This window comes from Pogoniulus pusillus, chromosome 2, assembly GCF_015220805.1.
Source record: "Pogoniulus pusillus isolate bPogPus1 chromosome 2, bPogPus1.pri, whole genome shotgun sequence".
Classification (NCBI taxonomy): Eukaryota; Metazoa; Chordata; class Aves; order Piciformes; family Lybiidae; genus Pogoniulus; species Pogoniulus pusillus.
In genome coordinates, this window is record NC_087265.1 from 43684325 (window position 1) to 43705154 (window position 20830).

Consider the following 20830-nt stretch of genomic DNA (forward strand, 5'->3'; position numbering starts at 1 on the left):
GAAACCCTGGCATTTCCTAACCCCTAGCAAATGCTGATCAATTTGCTCAAGTCCAGCAGACTCTTTTACTGCAGAAGTCACTGCTGCCTGAATTTTAGTCTATTTTTGCTCTCCAGAGTTAAAGATTGACTCCTATTCTTTCCCTTATCCAGCAAAATCCCAGAACCAAAAGGGCTCTGTAAACACAGTAAATATAGCTTACAATCTCTGTTGACTGTAGTCAACATTTTTTCCTGATGTATACATTCTGTGTCAAAGTGGCCCCTTGGCATCAAAGCGGCCCCTTGGCATCAAAGCAACCATTAGTATGCTAATATTCTTTGCCCTGACCCAGCATATACGCTCTCAAGAGATTAGTACCTAATTTATTTTCCTATCTGGGTTCAGAAGATTGAACATTAGGAAATGTATGTCACCTTGCATTAAAACTCTGTACTTCTTTTTAGCTCCAGCTACAGAACATTCACTTGAAGGACAAAATGATGTCCTGCCAGAACTCAACATCATAGGAAGGAAGCAAATCACAAAGGTTATAACACACTTATCATGAGTCACTGAAGACAAAATAAAATATATGTTATTTAAAAAGACACATTGGGTATTTTAGAGGAAGGAATGCAAAATACCCTGATATTGAAAATTCACAAATTAACCAGTTTACAATTTTTCTCTAAGATACACTTAAGTAGTGTGCCTGGAATGGATCATAAAACTTCATGTTTAGAAAATTCAGGTAGACATATCCTTACCAGTATTGCTGTAATTGGTTAACAGCTATTAACAACCACTAAATAGAGGCAGAGAGATTTATTTTTGTTCTAGAGGCAGTGAAGTTTCAAAAATCTCTTGCACGGAGCTTCACATCACAACAGATAAACCATAGCCTCACAGCGAGGTTAAGTGCCCTCAAAACAAAGACTGTAACTATTACTAGAAGGCCTATGGAGTTGTCACTGTATATGACTACATTAAAACACATATTTGACTTACTAGACATTCTCCTCAACTATTTATAGAGCTCAATATGATGCTCTTCAAACGATGTTTCCTGGTTTATTTTTCTACTTCTTACATTTCTCTTGCAGTCAAACAGCTAAAGACGGCAGAGCGGATTCTGTGCCATCCTAGTTCATTAACATAACTGTTTCTAAATGTCACATAATTACTTCCAGGCAAGCTTGAATGGCAATGCAGTTCTGCAGATGTCACAGATTATAAATAGAAAGTAACAGGGGACACAAATGCAAAGGGCTACATGATTGGATTTTTTTTGACAGTGATTATATGCAAGAAAATGCCAACCTTTCCTTTCAGAATCGAAGATCAATTTGTGAATACCAATTCAAATAAATATTTTTTGCTGGTAAAATGAGAAACATTTAATACTGAAGAATGAACATGGTAATTGGGTAGATTCCTTCTAAGCCATGCTCCATTGCAGCATCCCAACAATAAAAGAGGAGGAACGCCTCAGGGGATTAATAGTGGCTCTATGCACTTTATTAAACACTTTAGAAGCTATAAAGTTTATGAGGGGTTAATAAAATAATCTTTAAGCTTTGGCTGTTCTCCATTATTCCTATCATCCTCAAGACACAGAGTATAGAATCACAGAATCAAGCAGGTTGGAAGAGACCTCCAAGATCATCCAGTCCAACCTAGCACCCAGCCCTAGCCAGTCAACCAGACCATGGCACTAAGTGCCTCATCCAGGCTTTGCTTGAACACCTCCAGGGATGGTGACTCCACCACCTCCCTGGGCAGCCCATTCCAATGCCAATCACTCTCTCTGGCAACAACTTCCTCCTAACATCCAGCCTAGACTTCCCCTGCCACAACTTGAGACTGGGTCCCCTTCTTCTGTTGCTGGTTGCCTGGCAGAAGAGACCAACCCCCACCTGGCTACAGCCTCCCTTCAGGTAGTTGTAGACAGCAATGAGGTCAGCCCTGAGCCTCCTCTTCTCCAGGCTGCACACCCCGAGCTCCCTCAGCCTCTCCTCATAGGGTTTGTGTTCCAGGCCCCCCACCAGCTTCATCACCTTTCTCTGGACACATTCCAGCACCTCAACATCTCTCTTGAATTGAAAGGCCCAGAACTGGACACAGTACTCAAGGTGTGGCTTGACCAGTGTTGAGTACAGGGGAAGAATAACCTCCCTTGTCCTACTGGCCACACTGTTCCTGATCAAGGCCAGGATGCCATTGGCTCTGGTATTTTCAGTCTTCTATACTATCACAAGAAAGTGCAAAAGAATTACACCAGTTGTCACATTTTACCACTGAATCACACCCAAAGATTTCACAGAGAGAGAAGTTTTGTAAGATGACAATGAGAATAACAACAATTTGCACAAATGGCCCCAAACTGAAGCAGTAACAAAGCCAGGTGGCTGAGGCCTCAGCATTCCTGCATTCTGACAGTTATCACTTCTACAACAACTAACAAAACCAAAGAAATCAACCTACTGCTGAATTTCAACCTGTCATAAAGGTAACGAGTAACAGAGTTTGAGTATATGAGAAGGGAACCGCGCTTCAACTGACTGACTCAGTATGAAAGGATTTGCTTGTTTTCAAACACACTACTCTGGCACATCTATGATGCAATTCAGTGTAAGACTATTATGTATTTCCCTTAGATTTAAATTTATTCAACTCAGAAAGACTGGTTTCAAGAATTCTTACCATGTCTCATGTTTTAACATTAGAGTAACAATGTTTTTGCAACTTTTCCAGTTATTTACTGACATTTAGAGATTGCATTCACAGCTGAACAAATTACTTCAATTAAAAACAGTTAAGAGCCAATTGAAGAAAATTAACAAGCAATTAATCCAGGTTTTTAAATAAATCCTGCCTACTGTAATGGAATACATACTTCCCTTCTGGAAGTCATGTCCAATCACAAGCACAAAGGCCCAGGTCTGTCTGTTATAGAAATTATGGGTTATTTTTACTATTTGGCATATATGGGTAAGTAAAAGCTAAGTGTTGCCAGTGCTACACAAAAGTAAATGCTGCATAATTTATTGATTTAACTTGTATGCTAACTAGTATGCTTCATCCATCAATCAAAGCAGTTAGCTTTGAATCTTTAGTCTATTCTTTAGCAATTATGTATTCATTATTCTGTCTTAGAGAACACAACTTCAAGCACTTAGGTAGTGAGCAAATGGATACAGTAGCAGGGTCTGAGAAGAAAAGGTTTTGCGGAGGTGGTGTTTTGGGTTTGAGTTTTTTGTTGGGTGGGTTGGTTATTGTTTTGTTTATTTTTAAACAGTTAGAATAAAGACATTAATACTAACATGGATATAAAGAAGATATAATACAAGCAGTAAATCACACTTAAACTTACCAACATCCATGGCAGTTTCCATGAAGCTTTTCTGCCTTGAGGCAAATTCAGCCAACAATTTCTGCTGCCTTTCTCTGGCCTTCTGTCGTCTAAGTGAAAGAAGAGGGAAAGAGGTATATAAAACAGAGGGCAAAAAAACTACTCTGTAGTGTCAGGTTGATTACAGTCACCACCTTCAATATTGTTCACAATTAAAAGCTTCCTCCAAATGCAGAATTACTTTTCAAGTATAAAAAGGGAGTATTTTTCTTTAAAAGTTGAGCTTAAGAAGTAAGGGTTATTTTCTGAGTCTGAAAGACAGGAATAAAACCCTCTCCTAAAACACCCTTCAGAAAGCCAAAGGATCTTTTAACAGATTAGAACAAAGAATCGTAAGAAAAAGAACCCAAGCCCTTATTCTTGAAAGTTATGTTTCTATTATATAAGGGAAGAGTAAGAGTGAAATATCAACTGTTGTACAAAACCAAATACTCTAGTGAGCAATCACTGCTCACAACTTGATAATAACAAGGTTACCTTACTCATTTTTGATATGACACCTGATGCCAAGAGAAAAAGATATGAATAAGTTATTCTCTATCTTGTTTCTTTCTGCCTCACTTCCAACCAAAATACTGGTCATCAACAGCTTTTATATCTGGACTTAAAGAAGTTTGAGATTGCTTCCAGATTGAAGGCCCTTATCTCCCTGGAACCAAGCTGATTTCACTGACTTCGAACCATTTAACAACTCTGCATTTACAAATGAAAGGCATTAGAGACTCACTCTTGTCTGTCCTACTTCAACTCTGTTAGTGATCTGTACAAGGCTACATGACCAACCATTCTGTAAATGCTCTGTATATGCATACTGCAGCAGATCAAGGAATACTGATGGATGTAAAAAGATAAAAGAAAATAGGCATTGATTTTCCAATTCCTGAGATACTAAGAAAGGACTTTTGCATTGACAAGAGGTTACAAATAGAGCAAGTGGACGAGATGAAGTGGGAAAAACAAAACTCACACCACAGCTGCTCACCACGTAGCACATGTAAAGCCCTATGTGCCCCATGGCTGAGGGTTTTACACAGCACTCCACCTGGTGCAGTGAGGGAAGCTCTATCATAGTTACAAACTGTGCACCAGCATTTACAGGGATTTCACACATACATACTGAGAGATGATTCAGATAACTAACAAGGGATTTAAAAACATCATTTGGCACCTGGAAAGCTGATGGGTGAGCTCTCTTTAGTCTCCAGCACTCTCTGATTAGAGGGGATTTGATAAATGTTTATAAGGATCTGGAGGCTGGCCAGGAGGGGGGAGACAGGCTCTGCTCACTTGCTCCCTCGAATAGGGCAAGGAGCGATGGGTGTAAATTGCAGCAAAAGAGGTTCTGCCTCAACACAAGGAGGAACTTCTTTACTGTAAGGGTCACAGAGCACTGGAACAGGCTTCCCAGAGAGGCTGTGGGGTCTCCTTCTCTGGAGACTGTCAAGGCCTGTCTGGATGTGTTCCTCTGTGATCTGTGTTAGATAGGATTGTCCTGCTCTGGCAGGGGGGTTGGACTTGATGATCTCCTTGGGTCCCTTCCAACCTCTAACATCCTGTGATAATTACTGTTCTGGCACACAACAGCCACACACAGGCCCACAGCAGCTAATATACTGCATCCTGTTATCCTGAGGTGGCCAGTTTATAAGTCAGAGCTTCTAACTTGTTTTCTTAAAAGCACCTTAAAACCTCAGATATCTCTGCACATTTATCTATCATACTATAGCCACCATTTCTCAAAATAACTTCCATTTACAACAGTCCCAAGACTCATTATTCTGTGGATCATCCCAGAGCATTCATTAAACTTGCTTTTATTTATATTTCTCTGGGAATTTCTAGATATACACATTGACTAAAAGCAGAGTGACTGTAAATAGAAGCCTTTAATAAGAAGATATAAACAAGCTCTGACAGATTCAGTACAGCTCAGTAATTTTCCATGATGGCCCATGGGAGTATGACACTGCAATTGAAAAAATACTGCAAGCAGCTCAAGCTCCCTTCTGCTTCTATATTTTGGTTTCCATGGCAACAGCACATTGCCCGAGTGATGTCAAGTTTGTCATTATATGTCAAAGTAACCAGAAAGCGTGATTACTGAATGCTCACAATCTGCTCAGTCTTCACTAACACAAAAGTGGACTTGGGGGAAAATGAAAATTAAAAAAAAAAACAAAAAAAACAAACACCAACCCAAGCAATCAGAAAAGAGAGAGCAAAAATTGCATCCTCACTCTCCTCTCTGAATGCTGTCTACAGCTACCTGAAGGGAAATTGTAGTCAGGTGAGGGTTGGCCTCTTCTACCAGGCAACCAGCAACAGAACAAGGGGATACAGTCTCAAATTGTGCCTGGGGGAGTATAGGCTGGATGTTAGGAGAAAGTTGCTGACAGAGAGTGATTGGCATTGGAATGGGCTGCCCAGGGAGGTGGTGGAGTCACTGTCCCTGGAGGTGTTCAAGCAAAGACTGGATGAGTCATTTACTGCCATGGCCTAATTGATTGTCTAGGGCTGGGTGCTAGGTTGGACTGGATGATCTTGAAAGTCTCTTCCAACCTGCTTGATTCTATGATTCATATGACCATGTCTAAGAGTCCTAGCCACAAATGAACAGGTTTGCTTTGTTTTTTCCAATCCTCTTTTAAAGACCTAAGCATCAGATAAATACATTTAAAGAGAATACTGACAGATTTAAACTTAGTTTTAAGATTTCATGTATAGTATTACAGAACATTAAGCAAAGTATGTAGCTGATTGATTGGACAGGGCCGGGTGATAGGTTGGAGTGGATGATCTTGGAAATCTCTTCCAACCTGGTGGATTGTATGAACACTGTCAGTCCATGAGATTAGTCATTTATCACACTGTCCATTAATAAACTTCACAGCTCCCTAAAGCCATTACATATCTGGGGAGAAGAAACAGTCTCTTAGAACAACAAAAAGAAATGTTTCTGGTTTTGTATCATTACATTGCCCACAGAACTGAAAACATATAACAGAAGTGAACTGAAAAGTGGCCACAATAGACTCTTGAAAACATCACGCTACAGAATTACAGAATCACAAAATTTCTTAGATTGAAAAAGACCTTCAAGATCATCAAGTCCAATCATTAGTTTCACACTGACAAGTCCTTGACTAAACCAAATCCCTCAGCACAACATCTAATCACTATGAATTGCTATGGTTGGAAAGGACTACCAGGATCATCCAGTCCAACCTTCATCCCTCACTGCTCTGGACTTCAGAAGAACAGATTTCAATCTCTTCAGGAACCTCCTTGGCAGGGTGCCATGGGAAAAAACTCTGGAAGGAAGGGGGCCCCAGGAAAGCTGGTCAATGTTCAAGGATCGCCTCCTCCAGGTGCAACACATCCCAAAAAAGAGGAAGCCAGGTAAGAATGCCAAGAGGCTTGTATGGACAAATAGATAGCTCCTGGACACACTCAGATGCAAGAAGAAAGCCTATAGAGAGTAGAAGCAAGGACAGGTAAGCTGGGACATATACAAAGAAATTGTGGAACCAGAGCTCAGGTTAGGAAAGCTAAAGCACAGCTAGACTTGAATCTGGCTAGGAATAGTAAGGGGGAACAAGAAGAAAAAAACCTATCATATTCTTTATAGGGGCAGAGGAATGACCTTACCCTTTTCTATATGAATAAAGTTACTTGATTCATTGGTTCCTGTGTTGCCCCTGCATGTAAATCTAGCATCACTGAGCACCATAATGACAAGTAAGTGTCTAAGATGTAGCTGTGTTTTATCTAACACAGATATTCCATCTGGCATTTGTTGAAAAATTATTTTACATGCTAAAAACCTTGACTAGCACTCTAAATTTCTGACCTACAAGGGGGATGCTGAAAATCAAATCACCAACTGAATGCCAGCAAGAATAAAACCAAACAACTTTACTCTGCAAAATATGTAACATTAAAAATCTTATTTTTCTGAATGTTTAATTTTCAAGTACAGTGTACCTCTCGGAGACATCAACGTAGTGAAAATTCTACTTTACAAACCAAAATAGCAGGATAAATAAAGGTAATCCAGAATCCAACTGAGTCAGATGATTGCACGTTTCCACCCAAATTTCTAGAACCATAATCCTGTTGTCTAGTTACATAAACCATTAATACATCAAAATACTGCACGGATAAGCCTCTCAAGATTATTCTTGTCCTGTGCTAACTTCAGTTAATGTAGAAAGTATTATGACCTGACCTCCCCACACTCCAATCTTCTACACTATCCACTGTCTCCTCACTTGAAATACTGTGTTTTAGTGCTTTGCTCTAAGCAGTTACCAGTCTCTTCCTACTGCCTCACTTCAGGCAATTCATTCTGGCTGGCTCTATTACGTCCCCCCAAATGCCCGTCATCTCACTTGTGCCCTCCAGGCATTTCCATTGCTGTTCCTCATTCATCTTCTATCAAGCCTGGAGACTTCATTCTCCCACATTGAGAGTTTCACTAAAATCTAGCTACTGGATTGCTAGTCTGAGCATTCATGTCCTGAAAAACTGTTTTTTCCCCTAACATTCCCAACTTGCCTTCTCATCTTCCCATATTGTTCACTTCACTTGGCATCTTCCCTTTGCTCACTATTACTCTGACTAGAAGGTTTCTCATTCCTGTCCCAGTCTTCAATTCTGCCCCTGGCAATCCTTTTTTTTACCTATACCTTTGCACTAGTTGCTGTCCTCCAGACATCTGAAACAGATTATTTCTCTTCCCTAGGACTTACATGCCAACACAATGTTTGCTGTGAGAAGTAGACACTCTGCATTCAGTTTCAAGTGTCAGTATTTTGGGTGTTCAGGATGCATTAAGTCCCAATTTCAAGGTCAAAACTCTCCCCAAAAATTCAGTCCAAGCTAGACATCTGTCATGCAAGTTTTCAGGTCACACAATATAATGCTATCTTACTTTAATTTTAGAGTTAAAAACTATATACAAAACTGAATGTATTGACTTTAAAAAAAGGCAGATTTATCAAACTGAAATACAGTAAACAAACAATCATGGTGTGATGTGTTCATATGAATGAAAATAGAAGTTAAATGTGACCTTAATTCTGCACCTTTGTTTACAGAACACACAGCAACAAGAAGGGAGAGAATCACAAAATCAACAAGGTTGGAAGAGACCTCCAAGATCAGCCAGTCCAACCTAGCACCAAGTCAACTAGACCATGGCACTAAGTGCCTCAGCCAGGCTTTGCTTGAACACCTCCAGGAACAGTGACTCCACCACCTCCCTGGGCAGCCCATTCCAATGCCAATCACTCTCTGGCAAATCACTTTCTCCTAACATCCAGCCTAGACCTCCCCCAGCACAACTTGAGACTGTGTCCCCCTGTCCTGTTGCTGCTTGCCTGGCAGAAGAGGCCGACCCTCACCTGGCTACAACCTCCCTTCATGTAGTTGTAGACAGCAAAGAGGTCACCCCTGAGCCTCCTTTTCTCCAGGCCAAACAACCCCCTAGCTCACTCAGCCTCTCCTCACAGGGCTGTGTTCCAGGCCTCTCACCAGCTTTGTCACCCTTCTCTGGACACGTTCCCATATCCTAACATGTCTCTTGAGTAGCCCAGAACTGGACACAGCACTCCAGGTGTGGCCTGACCAGTGCTGAGTGTGGGGGAAGAATAACCTCCCTTGTCCTACTGGCCACACTGTTCCTGATCCAGGCCAGAATGCCACTGGCTCAGCCACCTGGGCACACTGCTGGCTCACGTTCAGCTACTATCTACCAGTACAAGAACTATGCAAGTTTTCTAATTTAAAGACCTCAATTAGCAAGGTGTAAGTTCTTCCTCAGTACCCATGTAAATCACATATACTCAAAATGGATAGAGAACTCTAGACTTACTCTTTTAATAAAAGAGAAGACCTAGAGTCAGATCAATCAACAAATACACCACACACATTGCCCTCCTTCTGCCCCTTTACTTTAATATTTATGTTACCTTTCTTCTTTATCCAGTGTTTTCTTCTCTGTAGAACTAATCTTTTTTGGTGGTACAGGTGGTGTCACCTTTTTGCATATCTCTTCAATGATTCTTTTATTCAATCTGCTTTGTGCAGCAGCTTTCAGTAAAATTCTTTCTACGGCCGTCATTCCATCACCGTGAGAGTACCTCGGAACTTCCGGATGGATTAAAACATCCACATCATCCAACCAGGGAGGATAGTAAGAGTTTTGTTTTCCTGAGAGTTTGTGGTGCAGTTTAATCAGCAAGGACAGTATGCTTTCCTTGACCTCCAGAATGGCTGTTGTTAGCTGTGGAGTTGCACCAGGTGCTGACCATTTCATTGATGCCTTGGGCCGAACCACCTGGTTTGCCTCAGAGGTGTTTCGATTGATGATCTCTTGAAATTTCTTCCTACGTTCTGCAACCAGGCTGAAGACTTGAGCTGTCCCCGAGTTCTTGGGGAAAAAAAAAAAAAAGAACATCAAAACCAGAAGTATAGATTTTATGCAAGAAAAGCCAACTACAAAACAGAAATATCACCCACAGCAAAACGACTAACAATGAGTTGTCCTCTTGTCAAACTCAGAATTCTGTTCTCCAATTACTACTTCCTTTTTTTGTGGCATATTCAGAACTTCAGTATCTTAAAGTTATTTCAATGTGTTTAACAAAGTCTACTGAGCACTGCTGCACAATTTAATTCACAATCCCACACAGAAACACCTGAGTAAACTCAAGCATCCTCATAATCAGTGTCCATTTTATGGGGATTTATTGGCTGAGATCCAGAAGCCACATAGCTGTATTTGCAAGATTGCTATTCAGGGCACATGAGCAGATGAGTGCAGCTACATTAACTGACAGAACACATGCCCATGTTTCCATTCTGTGCTACCCTGGCTTTCAGTCCTGGATTAAGAATACAGCAAAGCAACTTCCATATACTGAATCCACAGAAGAGAAATGTTTCTCGAATAATTAACACGTGAAATTCAGAATGAGTTTACATCTTACTCTCTTTCTCAGAAGGCTGGGCAGCCAAGAAATACCAAATACTTCAGAGATGAAACATAAAAATGAGATTCTGACACTCATCTCACCTACATTCTTTACGTTTTAATCTATTTCATCTCATCTATCTACTTTGATTTTTGATTTGTTTTTCTAACATGAACATCCAAAAGAAATTTCCCTTCTATTTCACTGCATATGGCAGAGTTATCTGAAGTGCTTTATACATAAGATGCAAAAGCAGGCCTAACACACAGATTGTATTATCTATTGGCTATAAATCTTTCAGGGTCCATCACTTACATATTCATTTTGTTTTCATAAAAGAAGAAAAAAACAAAACACAAACACTTGTCATTAATCACTTCAAATGTACTTTCAGTGTAAGATTAAATCTACCTAGATTCAAGAAAGCTAATATTGCTTGACATTATTAAACGTTAGTAGTATGTTGGCAAAACAAACCAAGCCTAAATACAAAGCTTTAAGCTATCAATAGCAGTAAGCTGTAAGCTATCAACAGCATTGATTAAAAACCTTTCATTTCAAATACATACTAAAAATGTAAGGGTATTCTGTTGCTTAAAAGGCTACTACCTAAGATTACACTCAAGAACATGAGAGAAGCATGAGTCCTTGCAATACAAATTAAGAGGAAATTCAGGAAAATTAGAAGATTTCACTGGATGTTAAGGTGAGCACAATTAAAGCCACGTTGCTAGTTAATTGCTTAGGAGAACAAACTGCACACACATCTACCTCTCTCTGGAGGCTCTTCCGCCTTGAACTCTGGTAGATTGAGCATAAAAAAAAGGCATTAAATACATCACTTGGAAGGAGCTATCATTTTAAATAACTTTTACTGCAGTTGTCAGTACACTAAGGAGAGATTACTGGAGAAAAAAAATTAGCCTGAGAAATCAATTAAAAAGATAAATGAAATAATCCTAACAAAAAAAAGGCAGAACAGGCAAGAACTTAAACTGCTGTAAGGAAAAGGACTAGCACTTGTCTGTACAAAAAACGTCAAAACAGGCAAGAACTTAAACTGCTGTAAGGAAAAGGACCAGTACTTGTCTGTACTTACCTGTGATGAAGCTAAACCATCAGAACTTGTACTTGCAGGTGGTTCCCTCTTTACCTCTGGAGCAGTTTCTGGTACTCTTACTCGGACATAGTTAATGAAGTGACGCATGTTAGAAACCAAGTTACTACCTGGAAACCAGCTATCATGGCAGCGCTCTTGTCCACCTGCAGATTCCTAAGACAAAGACCAAGCATTTGCTCTTAGGTGTTGCAAGAATACATGTTGCTCTATAATTGGTCTACAGAGGCAATTGTGTCTCCACGAGATGTGATGTACCTCACTAAAGCTGATTTACCTCTTAATTATCGTATGCCTGATGCCTCCCACGAGGACTACAGGTCTGACAAACACAAACATCTACACATTTTATTTGGGCATCAGTGCTACCTGGCAGAAGTAAAAGGAATGACTCAGAGTAATCCAAAGATGTACAAGTTAAGATTAATGCAAATAAGAAAAGTGGACTATGCAGAAGTCAATCTGTGAAAAAAGTGGCAGATCTTTAGTCAGCTAAGAAAAGTCAAACAGCAAAAAGAATTATGAAAGTCATATTTGAAAGGAATCCGGAATCATTAAAATAATGGTTCTTCAGATTCAAATTCTCATCAGAGTCCAATTAAAGATGTTGGCTATTTCATGTGTTTTAGAAGATATGAAGCTTTAGCAATAAAATGTTCAGTGATAAAGGCTTCAGCTGAAAATCTAGAAATTTAAAGGAGCTGTAGATCCAGTAATCTTTTTTTTCCACCCAATTTTGAGTACTAATTTATGGAATGGTAAAGATCTAACCATTTCTTAGTTGATCCTTGCTTATGTATATAAATAAAGCTGCTTTATTCCAATTCCTTTGAAATAGTGATATTTTAACATCAATTTTAAAGAGTATTGAATGATTAGCCAATACTTTTCATGTTTTAATGAAAAGGATGGCATTTGTTCTTACCTCTTCATCTAACTCCTGTTCTGGAGAATTTTCCAGTCCCAGCTCAATCAAATACAACACCATGCAAAGCACATGTTCTGACAAATTTTGATGATCCATTAATATCTAGACCAAAAAAGAGACATTCACATCTTAGAAGGTTTTATCTTTAATACTTTTTAAATCCCTATTAAAAGCCAAAACCAAACAAACCAAACACTGACAAAAACTTGATGGATAACTCTAACCTAAATGAGAAGGTAAAAACAGTAGCCAGGAGTCTCTTATCACAGAAACACTGATTTAGTTGGAAAAGACCTTTAAGATAACTGAGTCCAACCATTATCTAGCATTAGCAAGTCTGCACCATATTTCTGCATCTTTCAAAGACCTCCAGGGATGGCAACTCAACTACCTCCCTGCAGAACCTACTCCACTGTTTAATAACCCTTTCATTTAAGAAGTTTCTTTAATCTCCAATCTAAACCTCCCCTGGTGCAACTTGAGGTCACTTCCTCTCATCCTATCACTTGTTAGCAGGGAGAAGAGAACAACCTTCTTTTAGGTAGTTGTAGAGAACAAGAAGGTCTCCCCTCAGCTTCCTTTTCTCCAGACTAAATCCCTGTTCCCCCTGGCGCTCCTCAGGCCTGTTCTGCAGACCCTTCATCAGCTTCACTGCCCTTCTCTGGACCCACTACAACCTTCTTGTAGTGAGGACCCTAACAGCTTATTTGAAGAGCAGTCTTGCCAGTGTAGAGCGCAAGGGTCAATCACTTCTCTGGTGCTGCTGGTCACACTATTCCTGATACAGTCCAGGGTGCCAGTGGCCTTCTTGGTCACCTGAGCACACTGCTGGCTCATGTTCAGTCAGTTGTCAACACTCCAGGTCATTTTCTACAGGGTTGCTTTCCAGCCAATCTGCCCCAAACCTGTAGCATTGGATGGGGTTGTTGTGATCCAAGTGAAGGAGTGGGCATACAATTGGCCTTGACCAGGTCCCTCTGTAGAGTCTTCCTATCTTCAAGCACATCAACACTCTTGCTCAACTTGGTGTCATCTGAAAACTTACTGAAGGTGCCCTCAATCCCCTCATCCAGATCGATACAGATACTGATACAGTACTGAGCTCTGGGGAACACCACTTATTTACAGTCATCAACTGCATTTAACTCCATTCACTACAACTCTTTGGGTTTGACCATCCAACTACTTTTTTCACCACACAGAGAGTCCAGCCATCCAAGCCATGAGCACCCTGTTTCTCCAAGTGCTGTGGGAAACAAGGTCAAACACTTTACCAAAGTCTAGGTAAACAAATTGCATAGCCAACAGCATCCACACTCAAGTCTGAAGAAATTTAACATACTCTCCACAACCTTTATCTCCACACCAGGAAGGGTAGAAAATCTGAGACACAGGCAACCACCAACAGAACAAAGGGACACAGTCTCAAGTTGTGCCGGGGAAAGTATAGGCTGGATGTTAGGAGGAAGGTCCTGCCAGAGAGACCTGGCATTGGAATGGACTGTCCAGGGAGGTGGTGGAGTCGCCATCCCTGGAGGTGTTGAAGAAAAGCCTGGATGAGGCACTTAAGTGCCATGGTCTAGTTTATTGGCCAGGGCGGGGTGCTAGGTTGGACTGGATAATCTTTGAGGTCCCTTCCAACCTGGTTGATTCTATGAAAATACTTGATTAGTCATTATGGTAGAGGATAAAAAAAATCCAAGTAGATCAAGAACAGTAAGAGCAACAACACTGCTGTTATTGAAGAGCTGTAGTCATTGAACACTACAACAAAATATGTTAATTTTGCATGTGATTGATCAACAGCAGTGCTGTATTTAAAAGACAGAAAATCATTATTTCACTCAGCTTATTAAGACTTCAATATATCCAAACTTAACAAAAAATAATCTTCTGGAAAATACACTTTGTACTCTTCACTTTGTATTTTTTTTTTTTTTAAGATGACTAAAAATGATTTTGAGGTTTACAGAAAACTAACCTCTTAGCATCAGAAGCAAAATGCAATTTTATGTCTTTTCAGTCAAACTTGTACCTTAAAATTGTTACTATTTCACACATGATGACAGAATTCTAGGGGTTGGAAGTGACCTCAAAAGATCAACTAATCCAAGCCCCCTGCCAGAACAGGATCAGTGGGTATGATTGCAGTTAAAAGATGAATAAATAGCATGCATATGCCTGCACAATAACTGAAGTGGATTACCTCTATTACTCCTCCTGGGTTCTGTCATTATATGTTATAGAATCATAGACTCAGTCACGGCTGGAAGGGACCACAAGGATCATCTAGTTCCAACCTCCCTGCCGGGGCAGAGACATCTCACACGACATTAGGCTGTCTAGAGCCTCATCCAGCCTGGCTTTAAGCACCTTCAGGGATGGGGCTTCCACCACCTCCCTGGGCAACCCGTTGCAGGGTCTCACCACCCTCAAGGTGAAGAACTTCTTCCTAACACCCAGTCTGAATCTACCCGTTTCTAGCTTTGTCCTATCACTACCTGACATCCTCAAAAATCCCTCCCCAGCTTTCTTGTAGGCCTCCTTAAGCTGCATTTTAACATCAAAGCTGTACAAACACCACTACTGTCAGCTACAGACAAATCACTGCATCCAGCCTTTCCTGCTTTTTGCCAGTGAAGTCACTATAAGGACTCAGGAAGTCCCAGTCCTATAAGCAATGCCTGGATAACTGCAAACACCAGAAAAGTTAACATGAATTTAATTCACAACTACCTTCACATAATCTTTTAATATTACAAATAATAAATAACATTATGTTTAAATTACTGAATGCCCACATTTTTACTTTAACAAGCTTTCAATGCATTGAGTCAGTGCAGCTGATACAAAAAAAAGGACAATTTTCCTCTTGAGAATATTTAGATTTAAAGAGAACAAAATGGCAATAACCTCAGAGCACCTGAAAGAGCACAAAAGGAAATATGCCCATGAAAAGCACTACTCAGTCAAACCACTTCTTACGGTCCCTCATATGCCTCTGCATCATGCTGCTTTGAAAGCACTTTCCAAGTACAAAGACTCAAAGGCCCTGGGAAATGTCCTCAGAACGAATTGCAGTTATGAGACATTTGCCATTGAGCATTTAAGGCCATCAAGGCTGCATGTATTTGAACAGGCTACTGATATCTACTCTGTAATGGGAGCCAAAGAACTTCACTCACAACATCATGCTCCCTGAAACCATCATAGAACAATTCAAATGGTAACTGATGGTTAACAGTGTTCCTCAAAGCAGAACAGGCCTGTTCATCCACGTGGGCACCTGATCTAGTCAAATAATCATTTATGAAATAATAAAAAATCATCTAATACTAGAGTTAGAAAATAAAATGTGAACCTGACTACTCCAAATAATCTATTAAAGACATCACACTTCTGAGAATTCCTGTTCTAAAAAAAAAGGTGTAAATTAAGGAGTGAGGATTATCAATGTACCTTGTAAAGCAGCGTGAACAGCACGATGTGCAGGGTTTTACAGTGTAAAAGCTTTATGAGACCCTGGTAACTTGGATGCAGAGGTGTTCTTTTCTTGTAAGGTGGCCAGGGGTTCCCAGGGAATTTGCCACTTTGCTTTAAACTGTTGAAACAAAGGAGACACGTGTTAAATACCACAATAAGGTAGACAGCTGTCGCAGCTACAAGTAACTACACTCCACTTCTTTTGCCAAGACAAACTTCAGAATTGGCAAGATATTGTAAAGGATAGAATGTTAAAAGACAGAACTCAGACCAAATAATCTTGCTTCTTAGAATTTTAGAAAGCCAGAGGTATTTTTCCCTGTATTTAAATCAGAATTTAGTTCCCCTGTGGTTTCTTTCATGAGTGAATACACTGAGAAAAACCTCACAGACTTCAATTCAAACCACAACTCTGTAATACTGTGCTTTGTGTTCCTAAATATAAACCAAAATAGATATGGAAATTTTCTTACATTTGTAGCTCACAATTAAACATCAACTATTTTAGCTGTGATGATATTCACTACTTTGTCCACAGCACTTCAGAAGTACTTTTAAACATCCATGGAAGAGTAATAGACTAAGATAACCAAAACTGTGATGCTGCCTGTATATTTCTGAACTATTCCCTCGAGGACAGATCTGAGACCTGAAAACATCAGTAACATGATCAGCAATACCAGATGGTGACAACAACATAAAATAATACTGTGCAGTAGCCAAAATCTGATGTTACATCTCTAGAAATGATCCAACTTACAATGCTGTGTATCTGTCCATTGCAGACTGCACATCTCTACGGTAAACCGTTCGAAGTATTACCATGACAGGGTCGAATTCCTTATCCCACACTTCAGCTGTTGTTTAAAAGAAGTCACCTGTTAAAATTCTCTTTAAAGGACTGACAACTTCTTAACTAGCTTTAATTATGTAAATTTCTATTATTATATTAATATTTTTCAGCAAAATACAGTATTTTTACTACTTCTTACTTACTATAATAAAAACTTATAGAATCAACCAGGTTGGAAGAGATCGCCAAGATCATCCAGTCCAACCTAGCACCCAGCCCTAGCCAGTCAACTAGATCATAGCACTAAGTGTCCCATCCAGGCTTTTCTTAACACCTCCAGGGACAGTGACTCCACCACCTCCCTGGGCAGACCATTCCAATGACAATCACTCTCTCTGCCAACAACTTCCTCCTAACATCCAGCCTAGACCTCCCCTGGCACAACTTGAGACTGTGTCCCCTTCTTCTGTTGCTGCTTGTCTGGCAGAAGAGACCAACCCCCACCTGGCTACAGCCTCCTTTCAGGTAGTTGTAGACAGCAATGAGGTCTCTCCTGAGCCTCCTCTTCTCCAGGCTGCACACCCCCAGCTCCCTCAGCCTTTCCTCACAGGGCTGTGTTCCAAGCCTCTCACCAGCTTTGTTGCCCTTCTCTGGACACATTCCAGTATCTCAACATCTCTCTTGAATTGAGGAGCCCAGAACTGGACACAGCACTCAAGGTGTGGCCTGACCAGTCCTGAGTACAGGGACAGAATAACCTCCCTTGTCCTACTGGCCACACTGTTCCTGATACAGGCCAGGATGCCATTAGCTCTCCTGGCCACCTGGGCACACTTCTGGCTCGTGTTCAGCTGCTGTCTACCACTACCCCCATGTCCCTTTCTGCCTGGCTGCTCTCAGCCCCTCTGTCCCCAGCCTGTAGTGCTGCTTGAGGTTGTTGTGGCTGAAGTGTAGAACCCTGCACTTAGCCTTCTTAAATCTCATCCCATTGCCTCATGCTCAATTCCCAAAATTCTTGAGTTTATAAGATCACTTTATACAACTTAACTTTAGTTGTTAAGTTGTATAAAAGAGCAAGAGCTTCACTGATTCACTACTCTCCCACTATAAAAACTGGTAAACAAGTTGGTACAGTATTGGTTTCTACATGAACATCAGAAGATCAGAATCTAAACACAAAAAAAGTCTCAAAATTGTCAACTCTGCCTCTCTAGGGAGGTATGTGCAGGAGGAAAGAGTTAATCCCTCTTCAGCTTTGCCAGGAGCTGAAGTACAACCAAAGCACATGAAGCATTCCCACAAGCTTATCTGCTCAGTGACAGGAAACAGTAATGGAACACCCAGTTCTTAAATCCTTCCTTTCCTTTGATATACTAATATCATGTTGAGCCCAATTTAGATGACAAGCTGGTCAGGGAAGAAATGTAGCATTTTTGCACTGTATGCACTGTAGAATTATAGGACAATAATCTACAGCCAGTTTGGTGTGAAATTTGTTCTAGACCCTCGCTATTGACTGGAAAAAAACTGATACAGGCTACTAGGATAGTTAAGAAATATAAAAGAAATAATTACTTTAAGTATCTTTAATGATGAATATATACAGGTCAAAGAGAACACCTCATAACTGACAGTTCATTAGTGCAAAGAGCTCTAAATTCTACTGATTTAAATCATGTGAGTGACTTCATCTGCAGATCAGTAAAATACAAATAACATTTTTTCAGTTCTCCATTTTCCCCTTGCTTACTAAGGATACTTTACCGATATGAGAATCTCAATTAATTTATTAAAGACTATAAACAGTCTTTAGCAATAACTCTTCAATATAAGCAATAGACAATAATGAAAATGTCAAGTAAGTTTTGTGGGGATTTGGTGTTGGGGGTTTTGTGGGTTGGTGGAGGAGGGTACAGTTTATCACCTTGATGAGCTGTCTTTCGTTAAGCTCTATGCCACTACGTATGTTTTAAGAGGACACTGATTACCATACCTTTAGGTGTGTACATTCCTTGTTGCATGGAACCTCCAGGTTCAAAAACAGGAGCTTTAAAATCAGCAACTGCTGACAAGACCGACTCAAAGCTTAAGCTTCCTGGAATAATACCACTTTTAGGATTGGGATTTTCTGGAATGTAATGTTTGTGTTAAGGAAAGCAAAGTTAACTTACTTGCAGGAGACAGTTATTTTACTTCTCACATTTTCAGACACTCACACCACTCTACATTTCGACAGTGCTCTGTGTTGACCACAAGAGGTCTGTCGGCTCCAGCTGCTATAGAACAGTATCACTGAAGTGAATCAAAGTCTCCAAGCTGGGACGTTAAACTTTTTAAAGCAAGCCAACTGCTATGCATTCGGCTCAAGAAATAAAACCTACTATCCACAGTGTGCATAAAGATTTTGTACTTGCCTTCATTTACTACACTTTCGCATTTACACATAAAGGCAAAAAAAACAAGTGAATAACTTCAGATCCATAAACACAGTAAGTCATTCTCCATCTTCAGATTGGTTATTTCTCATTATGTCAGCAACACTGAATGGATCTTCTGACCTTACCCCAAATCAGAAGTAGCTATTACAAGTAAGGACATTTCTGCTCAGTGATAAATTATTGCTTTTACAAACAATTCCCTTCTTTTACATAGTAAAATGATACACTTCTGTGAATCACTTGGAATGTTTTGCTTATTTTCTGTAAGTGATTGTGCTAGTTTGAAGCTAGCTGGAATACTTTGGTAAGAAGAATTAGATTATAGGCTGTGAAAAGTAAACATTGGTGACGTCTGCTTCACTCACAGGCTTGCTGGGATGTAGGAAAACAAGAACATAAATACAGATAACACAGTTGGTCTCTGGCTCTGGCTGCCTGCACTTTTCTCCCTAATCTGCTGTCTGTCTAATCGTTCTGCTTTCTAACTCTCCTGGACGATTCTCCAAACTCACCTTAAATGTAAGGCCAAGTCTAGGATAAGGTAGAAGGGTGGAAAGGAGGTGGAAGGGTGGTTGGAAGCCCCTCCTGGGGACTCTGGTTTATGGGAGGGGCATTGTGTTTCTGTATTACTTTTTAACTTGTGTATTTCAGTATATAGCTGTAGAGACTGTAAATACCTGCTTGTATATTATGCTAAGCTGTAAATATAAAGCTTCATTCTAATTCCCAGCTTGGCTGAGTCTACTCTGGGTGATTTCATAAGAGTAGGGGGCAGGTAACACCCAAACCATGACAGTGATTGAGTTCCTAGGTCACACTGTAATTCTTGTTCCATATTTCTAGCTCTCAATCTCCTCCTTTTTCATTGTTATCAATTCCTAATATTTTCACTCTATTCCTGAACTGCAAGCTCTTTTGTGAAATTGCCACAAGCTATTCAATTTGTCTATGCAACCTAATGTGCTGATAGCAGTAAAACCTGCATATTTGTGCCAGCTGTTTGGGGACACAAACCACATGCAGTGACACAGGAAGACTTCCTAAAGTATGCTATTCTTCCAGTAACACATTACATGCATTTCACTCTGATATCAAAGCAGCATTAAAAATTGCTATCATTTGCATGTTCAGCTATGGATAGCAAAAGCCAATATAGAGCAGCCTCTTTTCATAGTGGCATAATACCTGCAATAATAGAAAGCTCAAATCCAGTTAAAGGTGATGCTTGTCTAAACTTTTTAGTGTGTCACTGGAAACCAGACTTTTCACTTCATGCCAACAAGACTTTTGTAGTGTTAAAAAAAATAAGACTCGTTTAGTGGTTTATATCAAAATTAACTTATTATCAAGTATTACATGTCTGGTAAACAAAACCAAAGCTGGAGCAAACATCTTTGCTGATGTGCAAAGGTATCTTTATGCAATTTGCTATCATTATGAAAACTGAAAACACGTTGTTCATGTTCCAAATCCCAGGTACCTGTCATTCTCATTCATATACGTTAGCTAATATATTCCAAGGATATGAGATCCAATAATGAACTGTGTGTCCTGTCATTCATACAGAGTTGAGCTACCATCTCTGCTCTGAGGATCTCATCATCTGTCATTCCTAGAAAAATAATATTTTAAAATCATGTTATTTTAATGGCTTTGTAAACACATTCAGCACAGAGTTGTCATTAAATGCAAGTAAAATG

General features: G+C 40.0%; 1 protein-coding gene across 2 annotated transcripts in view; it reads right to left on the reverse strand.

Annotated features, from left to right (window-relative positions):
- The window catches only part of UBR3 (ubiquitin protein ligase E3 component n-recognin 3), a 124428-nt gene that overhangs the window by 62243 nt on the left and 41355 nt on the right, over positions 1-20830 (reverse strand). For both annotated transcript variants that reach the window (XM_064163291.1, XM_064163285.1), the window contains exons 17-24: positions 20655-20742; positions 18686-18825; positions 16660-16756; positions 15876-16017; positions 12414-12518; positions 11471-11644; positions 9367-9827; positions 3356-3444 (exon numbers count right to left, since the gene is read on the reverse strand). In XM_064163291.1, coding sequence (XP_064019361.1) covers positions 3356-3444; positions 9367-9827; positions 11471-11644; positions 12414-12518; positions 15876-16017; positions 16660-16756; positions 18686-18825; positions 20655-20742 — 1296 coding nt within the window. The remainder of the gene's footprint in view (positions 1-3355; positions 3445-9366; positions 9828-11470; positions 11645-12413; positions 12519-15875; positions 16018-16659; positions 16757-18685; positions 18826-20654; positions 20743-20830) is intronic.